Below are 26,414 nucleotides of genomic sequence, written 5' to 3' on the forward strand. Positions count from 1 at the left end.
ACGGTTAGAGTGATGTGTCTGTGCTATTTGGTTATAGTGATCTTTTTTGTTCACATCAGTGAAGTAAAAACATGCTTAGAGTGATGTATTTACAAGAAACATTCTGAAAAAACGAAACATCATATTTACAAGAAATTCTATAGAACATGTGTACGTAGCCAATCTCAAAACTCAAATCAGTAGAAGTTATGCACTCGGAGTTTGAGAAATTGAAATGCGGATCTGGTAGCTCAGAATCGCTTCAATCCGGTCTCGTGGCGCTTGCGCAGCTGTACAATTCATTCGAGGAATTCAGACGGAATAAATCATCAGGAGTCGATGGTGTTGATCGGAAATCGATGGAGGAATCTCTGTCGCGATCGGTGGATCTGCTCGACACGTGCGGCACCGTCAGAGAGGTGCTTCAGATGATGAGAGAGAACGTCCGCGCACTTCAACCGGCGATGTGGCGGAAGGGAACTGATTCTAATTCCGCGGTGCAAAATGACGACGGAGAGGTTGCTGGTTTCGAGGCGACGACGACGAGAAGGTTGAATTGCGCGAATTTTGTAGAAGAGAGAAGAGAGGTTGAATCACGCGACGAGGTTTTTTCAAATGAGAGCATTTTACTTTCTACCCTAATTTTGTCTGTGAAGTGACCATTATACCCCCGCCTTGTTATAGTGAAGTAAATTTGTGATAAGAGTGAACTGATTCTTCTTTAAATACAAAAATCACATGTATTAATACTAGCCCTTAATTTTCTTGATCTTGTGGCTGTGATTTGTTCTCTAGTTATATACTTAAGGAGTACTTGCCCTATATCACTACTATATATATATATAGATATTACTACTATTATATACCGTACTAATTCAACTTAAAGCTATATTTATGAATTATTTTTTTAATAACTTTTTATACCTTATTTTGACATTTTCTTTTTTTTTCATACTATTTTTGCAGCAAATTTTCTTCGATTATCTCTCAAATTCCAATATCTCCTACTAGTCCTTCAATTTTTAATAATTGGTCTTCGTCTACATTAATTTAGTAAGGATTAAGAATGATATCGGGAAATTTTGATAAAAATAAAAATAATAAATAAAAATAATAAATAAAAATATTACTCCCTCCGTCCCATAAAAATATGACAATGGATATGTCACGGGAATTAAGATAAAATTGGTAAAGTAAGAGAAAATAGGAGAATGATGCGGTAAAGTAAGAGAGACGAGTAGAATGATATGGTAAAGTAGTATTAGTAGATAGTGAGATCTACATTATTAAATTGATATAACTTTCTAAAAATGAAATGCACATATTCTTGTGGGACAGACAAAAATGGAAAGTGCACATTTTTATGAGAGAGAAGGAAATACTATATGATAAGAGTTTAAGCCTTAGAGCATCCACAACCGTGCTCTTGCCAGCGAGCACGGTTGTGGGCCCGGCGCCACTATTCCTGCCTGCTCTCTGGCAATAGCACAACACCCACAACTGTGCTCTTCCGCAACGATGAACACAATTCAATTTAAAATTCAATTAAACAAAAACATTTCCATAATATGAAAATTCATTAAAAAAACCGAAATAACATTACAAATTACAAATAAATTTAAAAAGACATAATTAAAATCCTAAAAATTAAAAATTACATAATTAAAATCCTAAAATTAAAAAAACCACTACACATTGCCTAATTTCGCCCACATGTGTTTGATTAGGTCTTCTTGTAGCTGAATGTAGGTTCGGGTATCGCACATTGTGTGCCTGGTCTCGATCCTCTGGCCAACCGTCGTATGCGCTCCTCGGCGTGGGGGAGACCTCGCGGTTGAGCTTTCGGCTTCATCCTCGTCGTAGAAGCTAGCCGCCCTCGGTCCTTCATCGACTATAATCATGTTGTGTAAGATAATACACGTGAACATGATGTCGACGATATTATTCACGTACCACAGCCGAGCCAGGGCCTTCACAATGTTGAATCGGGCTTGAAGGACCCCGAAGGCTCTTTCGACGTCTTTCCGAGCAGACTCTTGACGCTGCGCAAAAAGAACCCGTCTCGGGTCATGCGGGTTGCTGAGCGTCTTTACGAAAGTCGACTACCTTGGGTAGATACCATCGGTGAGATAGTAACCCATGTGGTATGTAGTTCCGTTGACGGTGAAGTCGATCGCCGGTGCTACACCGTTCATCACATCATTGAAGAGTGGTGAAGAATAGAGCACGTTCAAGTCGTTGTTGGATCCGACAACGCTGAAATATGCATGCCAAATCCATAGGCGGTAGTCGACGACCGCCTCAAGGATAAGTGTTGGGCCGCCGCCTTTGTGACCGCTTAAGTGTTGCCCCCTCCAAGCAGTCAGGCAATTCTTCCACCTCCAATGCATGCAGTCAATGCTGCCAAGCATTCCGGGAAAGCCATGGACTGATTCGTGAAGACGAAGCAACCGTTGGCAATCATCGGTGGTAGGTACCCGAAGGAATTCATCACCGAAAGCTGAACGAACGCCCTCGCAAAAATTCTTTAGACAAAGGATTCCAGTGGACTCACCGGCATGCAAATACTCGTCGAAGAGGTCAGCCGTTTGCCCAGTAGCGAGTTGTCGAATGGCACACGTACACTTCTGTAACGACGTGATACTTTTCCGGCCGGCTGCATCTGGACCTGTTTGGAAGAATTCAACACGTGCGGACAATGTGTTGACAATACGCATGAACAGACGCTTTGACATGCGAAAACGGCGCCTGAAGTAATCTGCCGGAAACCGCGGTTGGTCAGCAAAATAGTCGGCAACGAGCCTTTCGTGAGCTCCCTCCCGGTCACGATGGATGTAGCGGCGAGTTGATCTAGTTCGTTGAGGAGGAGGAGCAAGGGTATTCGCCGCTACATATGCTTCGTAAGCGGCCCGATGTTGTTCGTAGTATTCTTGTTCTTCGCGCTCCGCTTCCGCCATAAGATGGGTGAAATCCATTTGAGGTTTTGAGTGAGGGATGAATGTGTTGATAGTTTGTATGAGAATTATGAATGAGAGATGAATGAGGGATGATTTGAAGTGATAAATGGATGATGAATGTGTGTATTTATAGATGATTTTGGGGGAAAAAAATAAAAACAAAAAAAAAAAATTCAGAAAAATGGGCAAAAAACGGCCATATTTTTGTGATTTGGAAAATATATTTTTTTTATTTTTTATCATTTTTAAAAATTAAATAACAAATTTTAAATAAAATAAAAAAAAAATTCAAAGACAACGGCTATGCCGTTGCCCAATCGCGTGCCGCCACGTCGCCTGCTCGCTGGCACGGCGCTGCTCGATGCATCGAGCAGTGCCGTGCCAGCGGCGCGGACGGACGCGGGGCCGGCGTCCACCGTTGTGCACATGCTCTTAGAGCATCCACAATGGCGCCTAACGCACCGTCTAGCCGAGCCCCCGCACTAGGTGGTGCGCTCGGCGAACCATTGCAAGTTTGCAACCGCCTAGCGCTAGGCGATATACGGGCGCTGGGCGATGCATTGGGCGATCCGCTTGATGCCATTGTAGGGTCCGGATCGCCGAGCGCATCGCCCAACGGATTTTTTTTTAATTTTCGAAACACTATATACGCGCTTTGCACGTCATTTTCATTCGCACCACTTGTTTTAACGTGTTTTCTCTCTATCTTAATTTCTGTACAAGAGCAATAACGCGAAAGGGAGACCAACAACGAAGGTACTCCAGTGACGAGCGGGTCTCAAACTCCCTCGGCACCCGTATGTTGTGTGATTGTTAATTATTTGTTTTATATAATTTTGAGTGATGTAGCTAGGCTATGGCTGGACTATTTGCTTATCTTGATGATGTGAGAGGATGATTTTTAGGGCTGATGATGTGGCAGGAGAAATTTGTGGCTATGCTATGGCTAGACTATTGCTGAGCTATTCTTATTGTGGATGCTCTTATATACCCCAAATGACGGGTGTGCCATTGATAGAGAAGAAGCATTTACCAACTAAGTCTGACATTTCATCATCTCAATATTTGATCCACAACGATTTGAACATTTTTTGATAAAATAAAGCATAAATTATTTTTGTGAAGAAAAAAAATGTAAAACATAAAATTCAATATTTCCTTAATTAAAGTTGGAATAACAAAAAAGAGGTGAAGTTAAAAGTCTCAATTGATGGATCTCGAGTGGGCCTTTCCAAACCCATATTACACGAATGGGCGCATCAGTCGGCCCAGCTTATTACGACAACGAAAATTCACAATAAATTCCAAGAAAACGACGTCGTTATGCAATCAATCCGCCAGGGGTAAATACGTAACTGCATTGAACACGACAACGTGGATCGCAGTAGGCTCAATCCAAAATCCCTAGAAAAGGAAAACCGCACTTTCTCGTTTCGTATTCTCTCTCTTCAACTTCTCACTCTTCCTGAACTCCACGGCGTAGATCCGAGGAGTTTTGGAATAAAGTCGACGCTTCAACCAAAAGCGCTAAAGCTCTCGCTTTCTTGTCTCTCAGATCCTCGTTTGTGATTTCAGGTAGCTTACTCGAGCAGATGTTAGCATCTACACAAATTTTTACGTGATTTCTTACTTCTGTGTTTTTACTTAGTCATGTCTTTGGTGGTGCGTGGATGATCTTTTTGAATTGAGCGCTTCAATTGGTGTAGCTTTAGATGTGAGAGCGCTTTGTTTATTTTGTGTTGTTTTTGAAGTTGTAGTTGAGTATTATGAAGGGTATTTGTTTTCCCTTTTCATGTGTATATAATATAATTTTGTTGGGGGATTGAAAATGTTATGCTATGTTTTTTCCTTTTTTATTTCCCTTTTTCTTGTTTTATCTGTTTAGCAGTAGCTTCAACCGTGTAATTATTGTATTTGCGAGGAATTAGGCATCAAAATTCTGTTGTTCATGGTAATGATTGATGTAACTGCTTATTATCCTTGTGTGTTGAATTTGGTAACTTTGCGAAGAGAACTTCTGCTCTTCATTAGACTATTAGAGTAACTGTTTTGCTAAAGGAGCATGATTGATGGATAACAATTTTATTCCGGTGCCACTTGATATAAATTATAATTGAACAGACAGCTTCATTTAATGCTTCCGTTATGTGTTATTCTACTGTCTAACTGCTCCTCATATGATATAATGTGGTGTTTTTGTTAAGTTTTCTTTTTTCCGTAACTGCAAGACTTTTCAATAGTGGTAAACATAACTTATCATTTGATGATATTTCTTCCAGTTTTTGCAATCATGGCTGGAATGGCTCCTGAAGGCTCTCAATTTGATGCTCGTCACTTTGATGCTAAGATGACTGAGCTGTGAGATCTTAGCTTCTTTTGTTGTTTTATTTTGTATCGGATAGTGAAAGTTATACAGTTTTTTTTTGACCGTCTAAGTCTATGATGCAGACTTGGAACTGATGGTGGTGAAGAATTCTTCACTAGTTATGATGAAGTTTACGATAGCTTTGATGCTATGGGCTTGCAGGAGAATCTACTTAGGGGCATCTATGCCTACGGTACTTAAACGATTTTGAATCAGAGATATATTGTACTTTATTCAAATTAATTTACACTGAAGTTTCATTTAGGGGGCTTTAGTTGTATGTATGTGCATAAATGGGTTTTTGACTGGGCTGGCTGGAAGTTATAAAGTTGTAGTAAGATGGGTGTGTGCTATTAATTACTTTCTCTCTATGCTTGAGAATTTTCTTTGGAAAATGTAAGGAGTTGCTCTTTTTGTTAGGTTTTGAGAAGCCCTCTGCGATCCAGCAAAGAGGGATTGTTCCTTTCTGCAAGGGGCTTGATGTGATTCAGCAAGCTCAATCTGGGACTGGAAAAACTGCAACCTTCTGCTCTGGGATTCTGCAGCAGTTGGACTACAGTGTGGTTGAATGCCAGGCTTTAGTTCTGGCACCCACTCGTGAGCTTGCTCAGCAAATCGAGAAGGTCATGAGAGCACTAGGTGATTATCTTGGCGTTAAGGTTCATGCTTGTGTTGGAGGGTACCAGTGTTCGTGAAGATCAGCGTATTCTCTCTAGTGGAGTTCATGTTGTTGTCGGCACTCCTGGTCGTGTTTTTGACATGCTGAGAAGGCAGTCTCTGCGCCCTGATTATATTAAGATGTTTGTTTTGGATGAAGCTGATGAAATGCTTTCCCGGGGTTTCAAGGATCAGGTTTACTTCGTATTTTTATCTGTATTTGTGGGCATTAACGGTGAACCTAACTTGGTCGGGTGGATTAGGATACCAAGTAGAGATAGTTGCAGTAGAACAGAATTGCGTAAAATATAGCTTTTCTTTGTATTTGACTGTCCATAAATAATGCTGTCAATTTGCACAGGCTGCTTTTTGAATTTTACCTTATTCACTCCATGCGCCTTATCTACCGTATTTTATTTTTTTCCTGCATTTGACTTCACGATTAGTGTATCTGAGCTCTATTTAGTTCATTGTTTTATTACTAACAAGTGGACTGTGTTCATCCAGATATATGATATCTTCCAGTTGCTGCCACCTAAGATTCAAGTTGGTGTGTTCTCTGCAACCATGCCCCCAGAGGCCCTTGAAATCACAAGGAAGTTTATGAACAAGCCTGTCCGCATTCTTGTCAAACGTGATGAGCTAACACTCGAGGGTATCAAGCAGTTTTATGTCAATGTTGACAAGGAAGAGTGGAAACTGGAAACCCTGTGTGATCTTTATGAGACCTTGGCTATCACTCAGAGCGTCATCTTCGTTAACACTAGGCGTAAGGTTGACTGGCTCACTGACAAAATGCGCAGCCGTGACCATACTGTCTCTGCCACCCATGGTGACATGGACCAGAACACTAGAGATATCATCATGAGAGAATTCAGATCTGGTTCCTCCCGAGTCCTCATCACCACCGATTTGCTAGCCCGTGGTATTGATGTCCAGCAAGTCTCTCTTGTCATCAACTATGATTTGCCGACTCAACCTGAGAACTACCTGCATCGTATTGGACGAAGTGGGCGATTTGGAAGGAAGGGTGTGGCCATAAACTTTGTTACCAAAGATGACGAACGCATGCTTTTTGACATCCAGAAGTTCTACAATGTGGTAGTTGAGGAGCTGCCAGCGAATGTTGCAGACCTCCTGTAAGCAGTTTTTGAGGCCCAGAGGTTAATTCTCCTTGTTTTAAGTAAGTTACAATCTTATTTCGTAGGCTAGTTTATATATGTTACAGCTAAGTTCAAACTACTGTTTTACAATGGTTTTTGCTCTGTATTTTAATGTCTAAATAACTCCAGTTTGTATGATGATGTGGTTTGGTGAGTCTTTGGAGTTGTGAGGTTATGTTGTTGATTTTGGGGCCATCCTTTTTCTGTATAAACAGATGACCTCATCTTGTTCATTCTTAAATGTTACTTTCATCTGCATTAAGCTTTGTTTTTTTGCTTGGCATTGTGTTTCTGTATAAACAGAAGAGCTTATCTGATTTTAGGGCTTTGTGGAGGATGAAGAACACTATATAGGGTATACAATTCAATGCAATAATACAACATCTCACCTAAATAGTTTACGGATGGTGGTAATTTTTGTTTTGAAATAAACTGTTTTTTAGTGCCCTTTTTATTTTTGCTATATATGGATATGTTCGTAGTTATTGAGCATGTTTTAAGAACTTTGTTTATTGGATGAAGAAAACTTCTCATTCAATAAGGTAGACTGAGAGTTCTCCTAAATTGTGAGTGTGCGAATCCTATGTATTTTCGAAGAAGAATTTTGTTGTGAGATAGCGAACAATAATCTCTTTGTAAAATGCTTCTTGGATAAATAAATTGAAAGTTTTGAGTAAAACCAGTATATACTCCATATGTGTAATCAGATCAAGCCTAGCCGAGCTCTATTAAAACCTAAACAACTTTTATAACATTTTTATCAAATTAATAAGTTTATACTCCTGTCCTTTAAAAACAGCAACTTTTAAAATGGCATAAATTTTATTGTTATATTGGTAAAATATTGAAAAATGGAGTTTACGTCAGTACAGATAAATAAATTTTCTAATACGCCATACAACAAATATTTATTTTTAGGGAACAAATTAGAAAAAAAGAAGAATTTTCAAGAGAAAAGCGAAATATTGCATGTCAATGGAATATCAAAATTGTCAAAGGCGAAGTTATGAGTATTTATTGCTGGAATAAAACAACGGAGAGTCTGATAATCGACAGAGATCTTTGCTGCGTATCGAAATCCACGCATACTTCCCCTCCATTTATGTGCAATTGCATCGATCTCTGCACGCAGAAATATAGAACAAAATAGTTAATAATAATAATCAGGGAGACATGTGGGAATCAATTTGCTTAACGATTGCGGCTTCAGCCGGAATCAGCATTGGCAAAGTGCTCCAGAAAAAGGGCACCCTAATTCTCCCACCTCTCTCCTTCAAGCTCAAGGTATTCTACTGTTGCTGTTTTCTGGTTTTCCGTGTAATTGATTTTGGATGCATAAATTGGGGTGAACAGAGTCGTTTATCTGTTAATTGGATTTTTGGGTATCTAAAAAATGTGATCTTTTTATCGATTGCCTTTGCATTGTATTGAATGAGCTAATTAATTAGATGCGTGCGTAATTCCATATGTTGAAATGTACTTATTTTGTGTGAAAACTTTGATTTTTAAATTTATTCTCGTTTTCTGGGATATTTTCCTTTATAATTTGGCTCTGCATCTTTGTATGTACATTGTTGGTATACTTTTGTAATTGCCAAAACCCCTTGTTTAGAAAATGAATGGAATTCTTACAGTAGAAATCTAACTCTTTCAGTTGTGTTAAGCTGAATGCAAACTGATTATATCGATCCATCGATTATAGGGAGACTCTCGATGAATGACCGGGGACCATTGGTGATCTCTACTGTAATAAATGTCCAAGTTTATAGTACTTATTAATGTCACATTTATTAGCTTTAGCCTGTCTTTGATGAAATTCTTCCCAAGTATGTTCCAACTGCGAAAATAGGCAACAAGTATGTTGATGAATATATTCACGACGCATCTGATTCAAATTGAAGCAGATTAGTTATGATAAGGGGATCTGTATTTACAGGTGATAAGAGCATATGCTTCTAACAGTCCTTGGATAATCGGCTTCTTGATGGATATTTTTGGGGCCATCTTGATGTTGCTCGCACTATCTCAGGCTCCTGTAAGATCTCCAAACCTATACATGTTCATTCATTTACAGAGACTGTAGATCATGATGGTGGCTCGTATATTGAAATTTTGTGAATGTAGGTATCGGTGATTCAACCTGTTTCTGGCTGCGGGCTTGCCATTCTCTCAGTATTTTCTCATTTTTATCTGAAGGAGGTCATGAATGCAGTCGACTGGATCGGAATTGCTTTCGCTGGTATTGGCACTATAGGTAATGTAAGTCGATATATTATTCATATCTCTATTTTTACGACCCTGTCTCTGATTTGTTGCGTTCTTTGCATCCAGGTGTTGGTGCTGGAGGAGAAGAGCAAAAGTCATCATCCATCTCAGTTATCTATTTACCATGGCTCGCATTTGTCGTTGTGCTTGTGTTTGTAGGTATCTTACCTTATTCTTCTAATTGGCATTGCTGGTTGATGTCGGGTAATGTTGAAAATATTATAAACATGCCTATCCGGTATTCAAAAGTCGAATATTACTGAATTTGCTTGATTTTTCATAGGCACCTTTATCGTACTATGATTCTGGTTCGACTATCATTATATGGTTGTTCCTTTTTTGTTTGGTTCCAATGATATGCTCAAAAGTTGCTTCTTTTGACTTCCCTTGTAACACAGCCATCCCACGTGAGTACTCGATGGTTTACCATTAACACCTTGAATTGTTTGTACATTTTAGGTTCTTCTTAATGGATGGCTTCGTGTTTATAGAAGGCAGAGAAGAGAACATGAGTTGGTATAGTTAAGCATTATGATTAAAGATATCGTCTTAATGAAGTGCTATATTAGTCTCATGGGTCTGAATCGTCTGCTTTTCGACCTTGCAGATGCAATACGAAGTGGTTGAGGAAATCATTTACGGCTTGGAGTCCGGCATCCTATTTGGGTAAGTCTCTTGAACTCAACCAATACATGTTTCTTCGGATTCTTCTAATACTTGTCATCTTACGAGAAAAAAAAAACTCACGAAATGCAATTGCAGGATTGCATCTGTAATATCGAAAATGGGATTCTTGTTCTTGGAGCTAGGATCTTCCAAGTTATTGCTTCCCGTTTGTGTCTCGATCAGCATAACGTGCAGTGCCTCTGGATTTATTTACCAGGTAAACCGAACACCACCTGATTTTGATTTTGCACATTCGATGAGAGTCTCTTTGAAATTCTAGATTACCTCGTTGTTTCATAAGTATAACTTATTCTTTGTTTTTGCTATTGTAAACAGACACGTGGTTTGAAGCACGGAAGGGCAATCGTCGTGTCCACATGTGCAGCTGTTGCCTCGATCGTGACTGGTGTGCTTGCCGGCATGTTTGCACTGGGCGAACAGCTGCCTTCGGCCCCCACATCTCGCCTATTGCTTCTCCTCGGATGGTATCCAAATCCACATTCTCTCATCTCTCGTCTCTCTCTCTCTCTCTTTTGTTCGGACTCCTTACATTGTTAACTCCGCCTCGTGCAGGCTCTTCATCATCCTCGGAGTGATCCTGCTGGTATCTTCGTCGAGGTTGATGCAACACCTCCGGAGGCTGTGGAAACGCTTTGCACGAGGCGGGATCGAGAGGAGTTTCATCCAAAGGCAGTGGAGCTCGGCCCGTGCAAGGGACACAATTTTGAAATAGCTACAGCCTAAAAATCATTATGGAGAATGCAATTTTATTTTTTCAGACCATGATTATTAAATATTACTTATTGTTAATTAACGAGGAAAAGGGAAAAGGAAAACAGATATAGAGTACCACAAATACAAACATTTCTTGAATATCCAATTGATTATTGAATCCATTATATATATAATATTTGAAATGTTTACAATGACTAAACAAAACAAAATCAGGTCACGTACTCTACATATGTCGGTTTCTCACAAAATAACAAAAAGGCTTAATTAAATAGTATCATAGATTTTCTTTTTTTAAGTACAAAATCTGATTTCCTTTTTGACGTTACATTCTTTAATATTGGGCCAAATTATAGTACTACAAGATTGCTATGCAAAAATCCGACCATTATAATATTTTTACATTATTTATCAGTTCTAATATAAAATTACAATGCCTAACTTCCTAGCAGTGGTTGTGATAAAACATGAACATACAATAAATTATTTTACAAAATAAATACAATAATATTTTAATAATATAATTTAAAATTATTTTATAGTAATAAAATAAAATAATATTTTAATAAATTAATTTAAAATTAAAATAATTGAATTAGTGTAATAGCATCCACTACTGGGCTATCAGCCATAGCAAGGGATCCAAATCCCTTATTAAGTTAAGCGGAATTTGTCATAGATAGGGAGTATTAATGACTTATTTTGCATGCTTAGTTAATTTATAAACTATTATTCCCTCCGTCCCATCACAAGTGATCAATTTTCCATTTTAGGTTGTCCTATCATAAGTGATCAATTTTTTTTATAACAAAAGACAAAACTTTAAACCTCTATTACTTTATTCCATCTCTCTTACTTTATTCTCTTTTTCTTACTTATTCTCTCTTTATCTCTCTTACTTTTTCCTCTCTCATATTTTATTCTCTCCACTTTAACTCAATATATATTATTTTTTAAAATTCCATGCCCAAAAGAAATTCATCACGTGTAATGGGACGGAGGGGATACTATTTATTACGAAAATATTTTTTCAACGAAAATGACTAATTTTAGCCATCAAAATTGAATGTTGTAGCTGAAATAAAGGCCCTAGCTTTCACCTGAATTCAAGCAATCCTCATCGAGGAAGTAAAAACCAAAAACAACAATTTCCATAACTCTAAAAAATAATTGAAGTCATTTCTATATCTCCCACACAATTAATCAATCCAAACTTTTGTCGACGCTAAAAAAACACTAGTGTCACCGGCTGCAAATTCATGAAACTTTCCCCCCTTTTTCCCCTCTAAACAAATGGGGAGAAGAAAAAAATCCGTAGGTTGTTCAAATATAAACTCTTTCTCATCTTACTTCTTTATTATGACAGAAATAATTAAATATGATATTTTCTTATACCGATATTTTTCAAACAGTTTCATACTTTTGCGGCGTTCTTTTCCGCAAGAGACCGCCCGCGGTGGAGGATGACGACGGCGGCAGCGAGGAATACCCCGATCCCTCGACCGCAAGCTCCGACGGCGTCCGCGGCGACGGCACCATGATGCCGGAGGATGCGGCCGCGAAGCCATGCAGCCCCGAGCAGACGATGTCGCTGCCCATGCCGCCAGGAAACCGCCACATGCGGACGGCCTCCTGCAGCCTTAACCTCCACCACCGCCGCGTTAGCTCTGGCGTCTCGAGGCTCGTGTCGAGCATGAGCCTCCGGGGTGGCGGTGGTGGGGCCGCGGAGAAGCCTTCTCCCCGGGTAAGGGAGACGGCGCGGATTTTCAAACACGAGGATTCGGTGTGGAAGAAGACTATAATATTAGGAGAGAAATGTAGGGTTCCCGACGATGACGACGAAGACGATGTTAAATTATTTGATGAGAAGGGGAATAAGATTATTACGTACCATCCCAAGTCGCATAGCGGATTGTTACAATATTCTAGGCAGAATACATCTTTAGATGCGGACCATGATTTTAGGACAAACTTGAAGTTGTAGATGCATTGTGTTGTGTTGTGTTGTGTATATACATTTTCATGTCATCATAATTTTTGTATTTGGAATTTTGGTTGGTGGTTTGGATCATAATTTAGATTTCATTTGGATATTGATTTTTGTTAGTTGAATTTGAGATTAGAAAAGGAAAGGCGATTTTTCTAACGATTTTCATTTGTTAGTATCTGAGTTTTGATTTATTTTACTAGTATTTTCATTTTAGACAAAATCTGAGTAGCATAAAAATGTTGTGGTTTTTTATAGGGTAAACTGCTTTAAAAGTCATGAACTTTGTCCAAAGTTTGGTTTTTCCCATCAACTTTAAAAGTTGCATGAAAAGTCATGATATTTACCAGGTGTTGCATATTTCCCATCCGACCCGACCCAGTAAATTTCCGGCGCAAACTAATTCTACATGGCTTGCCTGAGGCGTGACATGACATATTTTCCGTTGGCGGCGTCGCAGATCGGGAATTGCAAACAGGAACGGGAATCGCGAGCCCTAAATCGTGTGGTCGTTTAATTCAATCGAGCCCTAAATCTCAAAATTTGGTTTAATTTAATTCAATCTGCATAAAACGACGTCGTTTTTAACAGTTCAAAACAATGTTGTTTTATGTACCCGCGGGAAAAATATGTCCTGTCACACCTCCGACAAGCCATGTAGGATTACTTTGCGCCGGAAATTTACCGGGTTGGGTCGGATGGGAAATTTGCAACACTCGGTAAAATTCATGACTTTTCATGCAACTTTTAAAGTTGATGGGAAAAACCAAAATTTTGGCAAAGTTCATGACTTTTGAAGCAATTTACGCTTATTTTGGTTAGGTAAAAAGATTTGTCCTATAATTAATCACACTTAGTGTTGATTATGTATAATCACTGCAAAACAACGACTTCACTGATTAATCCTTTTTTAACAGCTCCGTAAGAGGTGTGGTGATCATTGCATACTGAGCTATAAAATGGTGGTAATAGCTTGTAAGGCCGAGAAATCCCCTCAATTGTTTCATCGTCTTGGGCGTAGGCCAAGCTCCGATGACCTCTATTTCTGCTGAGTTAGCCTTGAGTTGTGCCATAGTAATCACATGCCCTAGATAGTCCATCGTGTCCGCTGCAAAAAGTGCATTTGGATAGCTTCACGAAAAATTTATGGACAGCCAAGAAAGCAAGGACCATAGTGATGTGTTTTGCATGCAATTGCAATGTCACACTCTATATGAGATATTCTCAAAAAGAACAATGTTGGACTTGCGAGGTACCTTGTCAACCAATTGGACATAAGTATGAAAAAAGAATTATTGTAATCAAGAAAGAAGTTTTCAAGGTATTTGGTTTAAAAGGTATACATGGTTAGAGTATAGTGTATCAAAGGATGCAACCTTTTGCTTTTGGTGCTACCTTTTCAAGAAATCAGATAAAGGAGGTCGACAATCTGATGCTTTTACAAAGTCAGGTTGTAGCAACTGGAAAAATGCATTAGAAAGATTCAATTATCATGTTGAAGGCGTAAATATTTGTCATAATAATACTAGAATTCAGTTCGAAGCTTTTCATGATCAAAGGAACAGTGTGACAAGTATATTACGGTCAAATACCCGTGAGATGGAAGTTGCATATCACATTCAGTTGACAGTCTCATTGAATGTGACTCAGTTTCTCTTAAAGCAAGGGTTATCTTTTCGTGGACATGATGAGTCCAGTAGTTCTTCAAATTGAGGTAATTTTATTGAGTTGCTTCTATGGTTTAGTGAACTTAACGATGATGTATCCAAAACTTTGTTTGCAAATGCTCCTGCTAACAATCAAATGAATTCACCATGAATTCAAAAGGAATTAGCAAACGCTTGTGCTTCAGAGGAATTAGCACACTTGCCATAGTTAATGATACTGGAGATTAGTGGAAGAGGTAAAAATCAAGAAACTAGTTTGGTAAGGCCTGGAGACACTCGTTGGGGCTCACATTACTTTACATTGCTTCGTCTATGCTCTATGTAGTCTTCAGTTGAGAAAGTGTTGGAATTTGTACGTGACGATGCTACTCTCCGTGATAACAGAAATACCACTGAAGAATTGATTGAAAGGATGGATAACTATGAGTTCGTTTTCACTTTGCATTTGATGAAACATTTATTGGGAATAACCAATGAATTATCCATTGCCTTGCAAAAAAAAGATCAAAATATTATTAAAGCCATATATCATTGATCCAAAGTGTGAAACATCAGTTGCAAAGTTTTAGAGAGAATGGATGGGAAGACATACATGATCAAGAAACAAAGTTTTGTGAATTGCATAATATTTCACAAGTTGATATGGATGAAATTATACCACGCCGTGGTTATAAGAAGTGTGGAGCAGAGTTGATCACGAATTTGCATCATTATCGTGTAGAGATTTTTAATCAGGTACTATAATATTCATATTCATGTCTTCTACACACACACACACACACATATATATATATAGGGGTGCGTTAAAATGATAACCATATTTATGGTGATAACCTAATAACCTATCATTTTATGGGTCAAAAATATCATTTTTACTAAAAATGATATTTATACACTATAAAATGATATTTTTTCAGCATGCATAGAATGATACTTTTAATCCATAAAATGATATTCTATTTTATAAAATGATATATTTCGTCCATAGAATGATAGGTTATTAGGTTATCACCATAAATATGGGTTATCATATGATCACATCCTTATAATATATATATATATATATAGGGGTGCGTTAAAATGATAACCATATTTATGGTGATAACCTAATAACCTATCATTTTATGGGTAAAAAATATCATTTTTACTAAAAATGATGTATATACACTATCAAGATGGAAGGAAATACAACAAAACAATCAAGAGAGGTGAATACTTCATTGTTGTTGATTCATAGATTGTAATTTTTGTAAAAATCATGGATTAAATATACCCGGTCAATGGATTTTGACCAAATAATAAATGTGACAAGACAATTAATTTTGTGAAATTAAATTATATAGCGTCGATCTACATTTTACATAGATAAATGTAGTGTATTCACTTTCTCAAATCCGATTTCCGGTGAGTGAGAAATAGTGGATTAAAGTTAGGCATAATTAGCTTTTAATTAAAGCTTGGAGTTTGAGCTTAGAGAATAATTAACTAGTGTTAACACATCTTTTAATGTGTTTAAATTAAGTGACTTTATGCTACTTAATAATTATAGTGGACCAAGATGGGTGAAAGAGCCCACACGCGCGCGCACCGCCGCCGCCGCGAGCCCGTGCCCGTGCCCGATCTCGGACTTGGACTTGGATCTTGGCAATTGGTCTTTGGGTGGTCTTTGGGCTTGGGTCTGGACCATTACTAATCTTTTTAGACCAAGTTGTAGCATCCAAGTTTATGGACTACAAGATGGTCGACTCTCGACCCATCATGGAGCAAGTTCAAGAGCTCCAAATGATCATCCACGCATTAGTGGCTGAAGGGATGACCTTGCCCGACAAATTCCTAAGGTGCACGATCTTTGACAAGCTTCCTCCTAGTTGGAAGGACTTCAAGAGCTATCTCAAGCACAAGCGAAAGCAGATAACCCTTGAAGACTTGATCGTGAAATTGCGCATTGAGGCTGATGTGCGCAAAAGCGACCAAAAGGCTAAGGGCTTCACCCCACTTGAAGCCAAAGCCAATCTGTTGGAGCGGGGCGGTCCCTCCAACAAACGCCCTCGCCCAAATCGTCCAAATGACAAAGGGAAGGGAAAGCAGCCTACGAAGAAGTTTGAAGGCGATTGCTACAAATGTGGCAAACCGGGCGACTTTGCAAAGGACTGCCGCAACAAGAAGAAGAAGCCGACTGCCCACGTCGTTGAGAAGGAGTTCAAGGACTGAGATGAAAACGACCTCATTGCTGTGGTCACTGAAGAGGTTAACCTTGTTGATAACAAGGGTGGTTGGTACATCGACACCGGCGCTACTGCTCATGTCTGCTCAGATAGGAGCACGTTTACCTCATACACTGCTGTTGAAGGGAGGAAGATCAACATGGGGAATCAAGCATCCTCCGAAGTCCTTGGCATCGGAAATGTGATCCTCATGATGACGTCTGGCGTCACAATAACGCTGAAGGATGTGCTACATGTCCCGGACATCCGCAAGAACCTAGTGTCAGGATCAATACTAGTTAATAAGGGGTTTAAACTTGTATTTGAGTCTGATAGGTTTGTATTGTATAAGTTTGGAAAATCCATTGGGAAAGGTTATGTAACCGACGGACTTTTCAAACTTAGTGTGGCAACTCGCAGTGTTGCGAAGCCTTTGGCTAATAATAAAGCATCTACTTCCTCTTACTTGACTGAGTGTTCAAATTTGTGGCATTGTAGATTGGGACATGTGAATTCAAAAGCCATTAAAAGATTAGTGAAGTTAGATTTACTAAAGGCTAATGAATTGGATATCCAAGATAAATGTGAAATTTGTCTTGAAGCTAAAATGACTAAGTTGCCGTTTCACTTGGTGGAACGAAGAACAAAACCCCTTGAATTAATTCATACGGACGTATGTGATTTAAAGATGGTGCAAACTAGAGGTGGTAAAAAGTACTTTATCACTTTCATAGATGATTGCACAAGGTATTGCTACATTTATCTTTTAAGAAGTAAAGATGAAGCAATAGAAGCGTTCAAAAATTATAAGAACGAAGTTGAGAATCAACTTGGTTGTAAAATCAAAACGATTCGAAGTGATAGAGGAGGCGAATATGTAGCCCCGTTTGAGAAGTTATGCAACGCAAGTGGTATAATTCATCAAACAACTGCACCATATTCACCACAATCTAATGGTGTTGCAGAACGTAAAAATCGAACTCTAAAAGAGAAGATGAATGTACTGCTTCTGACTTCAGGATTACCACATAACATGTGGGGGAAGCTGTATTGACAACCAACTATATCTTGAATAAGATCCCTCTCAAAGGAAAAGATGTTACTCCTTATGAGTTGTGGAAGGGAAGGAAGCCATCCTACAAATACCTCAAAGTGTGGGGGTGTTTGGCAAAGGTGATGGTTCCTCCGCCCAAAGAAGTTACAATCGGACCTAAAACGGTTGATTGCATCTTCATTGGATATGCACTTAATAGTAGTGCATATCGATTTGTTGTTCACAAGTCTGAAATATCGAATATTACTGTAGGAACAACAATTGAGTTAAGGAATGCTGTATTTCTCGAAAATACATTTCCTTGCAAAGACAAGGAAAAAGTCTTAACCAATTCTGAGACAAGAATTGAAGAAGCAGCCACTAGTTCTAAACCAGTGGAGATTGAAGCCACTAGTTCTAAATCAGTGGATGAGGAACCTAAATCACGCAAGCGTGCAAGGCCCGATCCAAATGATACAGTACTAAGACGTGGTAGTAGGGTCAGAACACCAAAAACATTTGGTCCTGACTACATTACTTTTATGTTAGATGAAGTACCGACATCTATAAAAGTAGCCTTCGATGGCCCATACTGGTTGCATTGGAGAGAAGCTGTTCAAAGCGAAATTGATTCAATTTTGCTAAACCACACTTGGGTGTTGGTAGATCTACCTGAAGGTGCGAAACCTCTAAGTTGCAAATGGGTACTTAAAAGGAAATTTAAGGCCGATGGATCAGTGGATAAGTATAAAGCCCGATTAGTAGTAAAGGGTTTTAAACAAAAGGAAGGATATGACTTCTTCGATACCTACTCACCTGTAACAAGGATTACATCTATCCGAGTGTTTCTCGCTATTGCTGCATTGCACAATCTTGAGATTCATCAAATGGATGTAAAGACCGCGTTTCTAAATGGTGAACTAGAAGATGAAATCTATATGGAACAACCCGAAGAGTTTGTAGTACCTGGACAAGAGAAAAAGGTATGCAAGCTCATAAAGTCTCTATATGGATTGAAACAAGCGCCATTGCAATGGCACTTTAAATTTGATAATGTGATGTTATCAAATGAGTTCAAGATCAACAAGTGCGACAAATGTGTCTACATCAAGAGCACTAATAACGGTCATGTTATAGTGTGTCTATACGTTGATGATATGTTAATCTTGGGTAGCAACACTCAAGTAATTAACGATACAAAGGCCATGTTAAAGAGAAACTTTGACATGAAAGACATGGGTCTAGCCGATGTAATTCTTGGAATGAAGATTCTAAGAACGTATGATAGAATCATCTTAACACAATCGCATTATGTTGAGAAGATATTGAATAAATTCAAAGCCTATGATGGCGCGCCGGTTAAGACTCCAATTGAACTCGACGTTCACTTGAGCAAGAACAAAGGCGAGCCCGTTGCACAAGAAGAGTATGCACGGGTCATCGGATGCATTATGTACTTAACTAATTGCACTCGACCTGACATTGCTTGTGCCGTGAACAAGTTGAGTCGTTACACGAGCAATCCAAGCAAAGAGCATTGGAGAGCTCTTGTGAGGGTTTTGAGATATTTAAAACATACTCAAAATCTTGGGCTACACTTCTCGAGATACCCCCCGGTACTTGAAGGGTAATGTGATGCAAATTGGATATCCGACAATAGAGACTCACTTTCAACAAGTGGATACGTCTTTACTATTGGGGGTAGTGCTGTATCGTGGAAATCCACAAAACAGACATGTATAGCCCGATCAACCATGGAATCGGAGTTCATCGCCTTAGACAAGGCGGGTGAGGAAGCCGAGTGGCTTAAGAACTTCCTTGAAGACATTCCATGTTGGTCTAAGCCAGTGCCACCAGTGCTGATCCACTGCGATAGCCAAGCAGCTATTGGAAGGGCAAACAATGGCTTCTATAATGGTAAGTCTCGACATATACGTCGACGACATAACACCGTGAGACATTTGATCACAACAGGGGTGATTACAATTGACTACGTGAAGTCAATAGATAATCTAGCGGATCCGCTGACCAAAGGGTTAAACCGTGATCAAATGAATAAGTTGCTAGAGGGAATGGGTTTGAAATCCACAAACTAAAGAATTATCATAGTGGTAACCCAACCATGATGACTGGAGATCCCAAGAACTTGGTTCAAAGGGACAACTAAGCTATGAGAGCTCATGAGAAACACTCAACTATATCTATTCCCTAGAGAGCAATAGAGTGTTGGAGAACTTGCCTAGTGGTAAAGGCTAAGTCTATGACTTTTAATGGTTCTTAAGGATCTCAAAGTGATGGAGTTCTCAAAGAGACCAAGTATGACAAGGTACTTGACTAAGAATCACCTATGTAAGTGCGAAGTGTGGTCGCTTCATAAAACGCACTTATGAATCCAAAGTGATGTCCAAGACCGCAATGGACACAAAACGTGAGAACGGATGAGGTTGAGATGTTTAAGAGTTAACACCATTGTCTCGGTGCACGTTGTGGGGGATTAGTTCAAAGCATCGCGCTACATAGCCGCATGTGTATCCGATGATATCGACTATGGAGGGTTCAAAGCCAACAACTACCTATCCTTATGCTTATATACCTCTCGAGGGTTGAGCTTGTGTTGCATGCATATGCATTCGGCTATTTCCACTCATGTGGGGATTGTAAAAATCATGGATTAATATGGCCGGTCAATGGATTTTGACCAAATAATAAATGTGACGAGACATTTAATTTTGTGAAATTAAATGATATAGCGTCGATCTACATTTTACGTAGATAAATGTAGTATATTCACTTTCTCAAATCCGATTTTCGGTGAGTGAGAAATAGTGGATTAAAGCTGAGCATAATTAGCTTTTAATTAAAGCTTGGAGTTTGAGCTTAGGGAATAATTAACTAGTGTTAATTATCCCACATTGGAGAAGTAACACATCTTTTAATGTGTTTAAATTAAGTGACTTTATGCTACTTAATAATTATAGTGGACCAAGATGGGTGAAAGAGCCCACACGCGCGCACACGCGCGCGCCTCCGCCGCCCGCCCGCCCGAGCCCGCGGTCTCTCTCTTTATCCAGCCGTACGCGACCTCGGCTGAGGGCCACGGTCGCTCCTTGAGCACTTCCCGCTTCATCTGATCGTATCTTGGATTGAGTCCGGTTAAAAACTTGAAAAGGCGTCGGGTTTCGATGTATTTCCGGAACTGGCTGACCCCCTTGTCGCAACATGTGACGGGCTGGTCTTGGCATCGATCTACATCTATCCATGTCCCGTGTAAGTGTCGCCAATACGTCTCCAAGCTTGTTCTCCTTGCTTGACATTTTCTGCCTTTCCTCCAGGTCGAAGAGTAGAAAGGGATCGGATGTACTCTCGAATGTTGTGGCTAGGCTTTTCCACAAAGCCTCTGCCGTTTGATGATGTGCGAAGTCAATGACAATATCAGTTTCGATGTTGTCTAGAATCCATGAGAAGACGATTAGGTCCGTCTCCTCCCACTCCGTGTAGTCCGCCGCCCCTGGCTTAGGCGGTGGCGGATTGCCGTTGATGTGTCGGAGTACTCTCCTACTCCCAATTTGGGTCTTCATTAGTCGCGCCCATATCGAATAGTTGGTTCCGTTCAGCTTGACAGCAACGGTGACGTTCTTGCTAACTCTAAGTTTGGTATCATCTGAGAGATTGGGTTTGGGGGTTTCGTCGTTGGCCATGGCTCGATCTGCCCTTGGTCGAGGAAGGTATATTCTAGGCTATGATGAATTTATTTCTGAGCCTTTGCTCTGATACCATATTGAAAGGCTTTTGTAATTCATTCTGATTGTATAGTTCTAGGATTTACACTCCTTAATATAGGAGATAGATCATACATGATTAAGGTAAAGATTTACCCTAATTGCTAATTGCCTATTACACGGAAAGTATTAATCACAATATCAATCATATATCTTCTTGATTTGTTCCCTTGTAATTTGATCTCTTTCCATGTAATTTGATCTCTTTCCGAGTTGCCTATGATAAAAATTTGTTTGTGTTGGTTGAGTTAACTTGATACATTGATTTGAGAGTTTTGTAAAAAAGTGTATAATTAATGAATTGCTTGTTTACCTTGAATCATGCTTATACCTTGTGAGACTTGAGCTATATGTTCTTTCTTGTGTGATTTATCTGCATTCATGTATTTGTTTCTAGAACTTGCTCCTAGTCTGCCTAAGTCTATATAGTGTTTAAATGATAAAAGAGGACGTTAGGCCATCTTTCTTAGCTACTTTATATATCCAAATTATTGACCTTACTCAAAATATTTTTCCCTAGCTAGCCATTTTGAGCCTTTAAAGCATTTTTCTTTGGAAGCTAAATAAAGGGGGAATATTCATACACTCTTGGAGAAAGTTAGTTCATATCTTATGAAAAGAGTTGGAGAGATAAGATAGAAAGAAAATTAGTGTGCTTACTTGTGAAAAGTGCATAGACATTTGCGGTTTGAATGAGATATTTGGTTGTGCATGAAAGAAAAAAAAAGGAAAGGATGTACCAAAGAAAGAAATGAAAAGAAAAAAATCAAAGGAATTTGGGAAGTGAGAAGAAATTTAGACAAAGTCTAGAATTTACTGAGATTTGAATTGTTGGTGGGGTGCTAAGTTTGATGTAGTAGAAATTGATCACTTTTGCTATGTTGGGATTAGTCCACTTTTTAGCCATATTTCCTCACCTTACCAAAGAGCCTACATTATAACCGAAAATAAAGACCTTTCGGATTTTTGATTTTAATCACATAAAAGTAGAGGAGGGATTAGACATCGAGCAAGCCTATGGTAAACTTTGCATGTTGCATGATCTGAGAGCATACACTTTTCCCAATATACACTTTGAGAGTGAGTGATAAACACATTCTAAACACTTGTGAGCGCATGTACTTCAAGGTGATCAACGAGCTAGTAATGAAAATGCACTAATAAGCTTGCTTGATTTGATTTGTATTCTTGTCAAACTCTTCATTTCTTGTTACAATTTTTGAGGCAACTATGAAGTCTAGTTCTTAGCATCCGTGTTTCTTTAGTAGTTTTTTCTCTTGTTTTGTTTGAGGACAAACAAATAATTAAGTTTGGGGGAGTTGACAAACACGGATTTTGCATGTTTTTAAGGACTAGATTTGACTTGTTTTAAATGTCAATCATGCAAATTATGTTCTTAAATTGCATATGTTATACATTTGGTATTTTTGACGTGTTTGTTGATAAATGATAGAAAAAGATAGAAAAAGGTGAAAAAATGCCAAAGTGCAGCAGCCTCTGTTCGAGCCCATTCTGCCAACGATTTTGAAGTCCAATCAGTGCTTACTACATGTCATTCTCTTCGTCTTCGAAAGAACTTCGCGTGAATATCTTGCATGTCTCAATCGGAGTTCTGTGGAGAAAGTTATGACAATTCTACGAACATTGCGCATTGCAGTCAAAGCTGGCGGAAATTAGGCGGAAATTTACGGAAGAAAGAAATTATTATATTATGAAGCCAAATCTCTCCTATTTCTTGTAGGGCACGAAAATTATCAAAAATAAACCTTTTCCAGCCTATAAATACCTCTGAACCTAATTCATAATCTTCATCTCAGAGCCTCCAAACCTTCTCCCTCTCTACACTTCTTCCATTCCATCTTCCACACATAATTCATCCATCTTCTATTGGAGCGGAGCTCTGCAGATCCAGGCAAGAAAAGACTGAAGATTGAAGATTCAACCTTGGGTTTTATCAATTTCTTTCATGTCTTATACTTTTATTTTTGTTTTTACTACTTGTCTATGAGTAGTTAAACATCATTTGTAGATTTTTTGGTGAAAACTATTATGAATATGTTTTGATTTATTGAATTGAACCTTTTTCTAGCTCTTGTGATTGTTTTGCTTGTTCTTGTGCTTTCATTGTTCTTTTGTCTGACCAACTTTAGAACTATGTCCGTTTAACTAGATTAATCGAGAGATAACTAGTTTTACGTGGTAAAAGGAACGAGTACAACACATAGGTTTATCTGCATTCGAGAGAGGGGACCCTTTGTGAGGGCTTGAGTCTTAGGAACTTAAGGAGTTAGAATCTAATCTATGGAAGGAGACTTTGATAGTTAGACTCTAATCTACTGGATAAGTGCACTCGAGAGATGGCTTATCTGAAAATCGCGACTTTCCTAATAATCCTGGAGACACATAAAGGTAAGGGTTCTGTGAGATTAATCATCACTAGGTCGTAGTAGTTGGATCCTAAAACTCTACTTTCTTTAGCCTGCTTTGTATTATTTTGTTTTATATTTGTTTATATTTTGTCTAGTTTATAAAACCAAAACCTAAACTCCGTGTCTCTAGATAGTATATGACGCTTAGTATATGATAGCCAGTTGCAATCTTATTCCCTGTGTTCGATATCCCGGTACTGACCTTTAGCTATACTAGTTCTACCCTGTAAACTTGCAGGTATTTTTAGTGCTAATAAATAGTGCATCAGACCATTTTCCAATTTTGGAAATAACCTTCTCTCTCCTCATTAAAATATTCAACTACATTTTTACTCTCTACTTTATTCCACCTAATAATACTTCCTAAAATCTCATGCCACTCAAGAATGTGGACATCTTGAGTGGGACGGAGGGAGTATTTCATTGATGAAGTCTTGCCCATTTGCTTCGGAAGCAATTTGACTGCTACAAGAGGGCCACTTCGAAGCTTTTCCTTGTAAACAGAACCAAAGCTCTCTTAGCCTAGTTTATCTTCAAAATTCTTAGTCATTTTCTTTATATCTGAGTAGGAATACCTTGAGCGAGCTTAATGTCACTTTGTAAGAATGACTCTACTACCTGGAAAGAAGACAAGCGCCTTCTCCGCAATATTTTGATCAAAAACCAGAATACCGAAGGACAAATGATTATCTTTGGTGCACATATGACTATTCCAGTGATGACAACTGAGATAACATTTACAAAGAGACATATATGGTAATAATATTGGTAATTCATGAAATAAACTTACTAACTAATTAATAGTAATATGGTAATTCGGTCCGGGATACATCTGATTATGAACAAATTACAAATACACAACCACGAGAACTTATTTGAAGGAAAAGTAGTTGACATCACAAATTCAAGAACTACTAATAATCTCAATAATGGTGCTATCATTATTAGCATGCAACAATGACATGGAAACATCATTTGAATCTGTTGCCCAGTTTCCTTCCTCATTTCCTACCATATATGCTGGATAATCCGGAATCTGCAGATGCTTGACATCGCCTTCTAACATTTCCAACACTTTATTCATTGATGGACGATTGTTTGGACACATTTGTATGCACCATAACGCAACAATGGTCATCTTCAAACAAGTTTTTCCATCATCATTTTCATCAACATTTCCAAGGTGAATTTCCCTACCTTGGTTCAAGTGGTCGTATATCCAATTTGGAAAATACTTACTAGATTCATCATTGTTTCTAGTCGGGTCTTTGTTTAAGTTTAACATTTCCATCAACAGCATCCCGAAACTATACACATCAGCCTTGTAAGACACTGCGCCAAAACTTCTATTGATAAGTTCAGGAGCAACATACCCTATGGTTCCTCTGGCCCTTGTTAATGTCACTGCCTCCTTGTTTGTGCAGCATAATTTCGCCAACCCAAAATCTGATATTTTTGGGATAAACTTATCATCAAGAAGTATGTTGTGAGGTTTAATGTCAAAATGCAAGATCTGGATATCACAACCATGGTGCAAATACTCAATCCCCTGGGCCACTTGAACTGCAATCTTAAATTTCATATCCCAATCTAATGAAGAGGCTCTTTCTTGGTTGAAGATGTACTTGTCAAGCGACCCATTTGGCATGAAATCAAAAATGAGGGCACGCTTGGATCTTTCAGCACAATAGCCAACAAGCTGGACAATGTTCACATGATGGATCCTTCCAATAGTTGCTATTTCATTCATGAAGTCTTGCCCGTTTTCTCTAGATTTTTCGAGCAACTTGATTGCTACAAGATGGCCCACTTCGGAGCTTTCCCTTGTAAACAGAACCGTAGCCTCCTTGGCCTAGTTTATCTTTAAAATTCTTAGTCATCTTCTTTAAATCCAAGTACGTATACCTGATCGGAGCGAGCTTATTTTCACTTTGTAGGAATGACTCTATTTCCTCAAAAGAGGACAAGCGCCTTCTCTGGAACTTGTCGATCAAAAAGCATACTACCAAAGGACAAATTATTATCTTTGGTGCCCAGATGATCATTCCAGTGATAATGGCTGAAAAATGAACACAAACAATTAGAAAAAAGCAACAAAAAAAAAAAAGAAGTGATGGACATTATACACGCCCCCCTAGAATTACACCACACACATGAAAAAAGAAAAAATGAATCAAAGTTTGTAAGGAGCTATAATAGATATAGTCATACCAGTTGAAGGAGAAATGAATTTATTGATTCTTACAGTTGAAGGTAATAATAAAGTAGAGTGCTAATCCAACTCCAGCTCCGATGGTTATTATAGTGGGAAGAGAGAAGAGTGTTTTTGCTGTCGGTTAAACAAACTGGAGATAAAATTAAGCATCATAATTGTCCTATTTTGTTTTGGTATCATACTTATAAATTAAGAGGCACCTGTAATTGCCACACACGTCGCGACAATGCTGCAATATACACATACACAAAGAGAGATTAACATGTTGAAACTCAAGCTTCTCATAAACTCTGTTGGCGTTGAGAGATGACTTTTC

The 26,414-nt window shown here is 38.7% G+C and overlaps 1 protein-coding gene and 2 pseudogenes across 2 annotated transcripts; 2 read left to right on the forward strand and 1 right to left on the reverse strand.

Annotated features, from left to right (window-relative positions):
- The first annotated feature begins 4,331 nt into the window (after positions 1 to 4,331).
- On the forward strand, positions 4,332 to 7,383 carry LOC121780582 (annotated as a pseudogene).
- A 451-nt stretch (positions 7,384 to 7,834) lies between these two features.
- LOC121781148 (probable magnesium transporter NIPA9) lies at positions 7,835 to 10,946 on the forward strand. 2 transcript variants are annotated; one of them, XM_042178847.1, is made up of 9 exons: positions 7,835 to 8,405; positions 9,058 to 9,156; positions 9,246 to 9,375; positions 9,453 to 9,541; positions 9,846 to 9,902; positions 9,994 to 10,052; positions 10,149 to 10,269; positions 10,389 to 10,537; positions 10,626 to 10,946. In XM_042178847.1, exons 1-9 carry the CDS (start codon positions 8,295 to 8,297, stop codon positions 10,783 to 10,785), a joined length of 975 nt encoding a protein of 324 aa, XP_042034781.1. In that variant the 5' UTR covers positions 7,835 to 8,294; the 3' UTR covers positions 10,786 to 10,946. The 2 variants fall into 2 exon arrangements, with proteins under 2 accessions (XP_042034781.1, XP_042034782.1); XM_042178848.1 differs by lacking the exon at positions 7,835 to 8,405 and adding an exon at positions 8,433 to 8,867.
- Positions 10,947 to 24,674: 13,728 nt separating this feature from the next.
- Positions 24,675 to 26,414, reverse strand: part of LOC121781133 — a 2,244-nt pseudogene continuing 504 nt past the window's right edge.

Source organism: Salvia splendens, chromosome 20, assembly GCF_004379255.2.
Source record: "Salvia splendens isolate huo1 chromosome 20, SspV2, whole genome shotgun sequence".
Classification (NCBI taxonomy): domain Eukaryota; kingdom Viridiplantae; phylum Streptophyta; class Magnoliopsida; order Lamiales; family Lamiaceae; genus Salvia; species Salvia splendens.

Coding starts and splice junctions, on each gene's coding strand:
- LOC121781148 (XM_042178847.1), top strand. CDS start 8,295: ATGTGGGAATCAATTTGCTTAACGATTGCGGCTTCAGCCGGAATCAGC. Junction 10,053..10,148: donor GAGTCCGGCATCCTATTTGG/GTAAGTCTCTTG, acceptor ATGCAATTGCAG/GATTGCATCTGTAATATCGA. Junction 10,270..10,388: donor CCTCTGGATTTATTTACCAG/GTAAACCGAACA, acceptor TATTGTAAACAG/ACACGTGGTTTGAAGCACGG.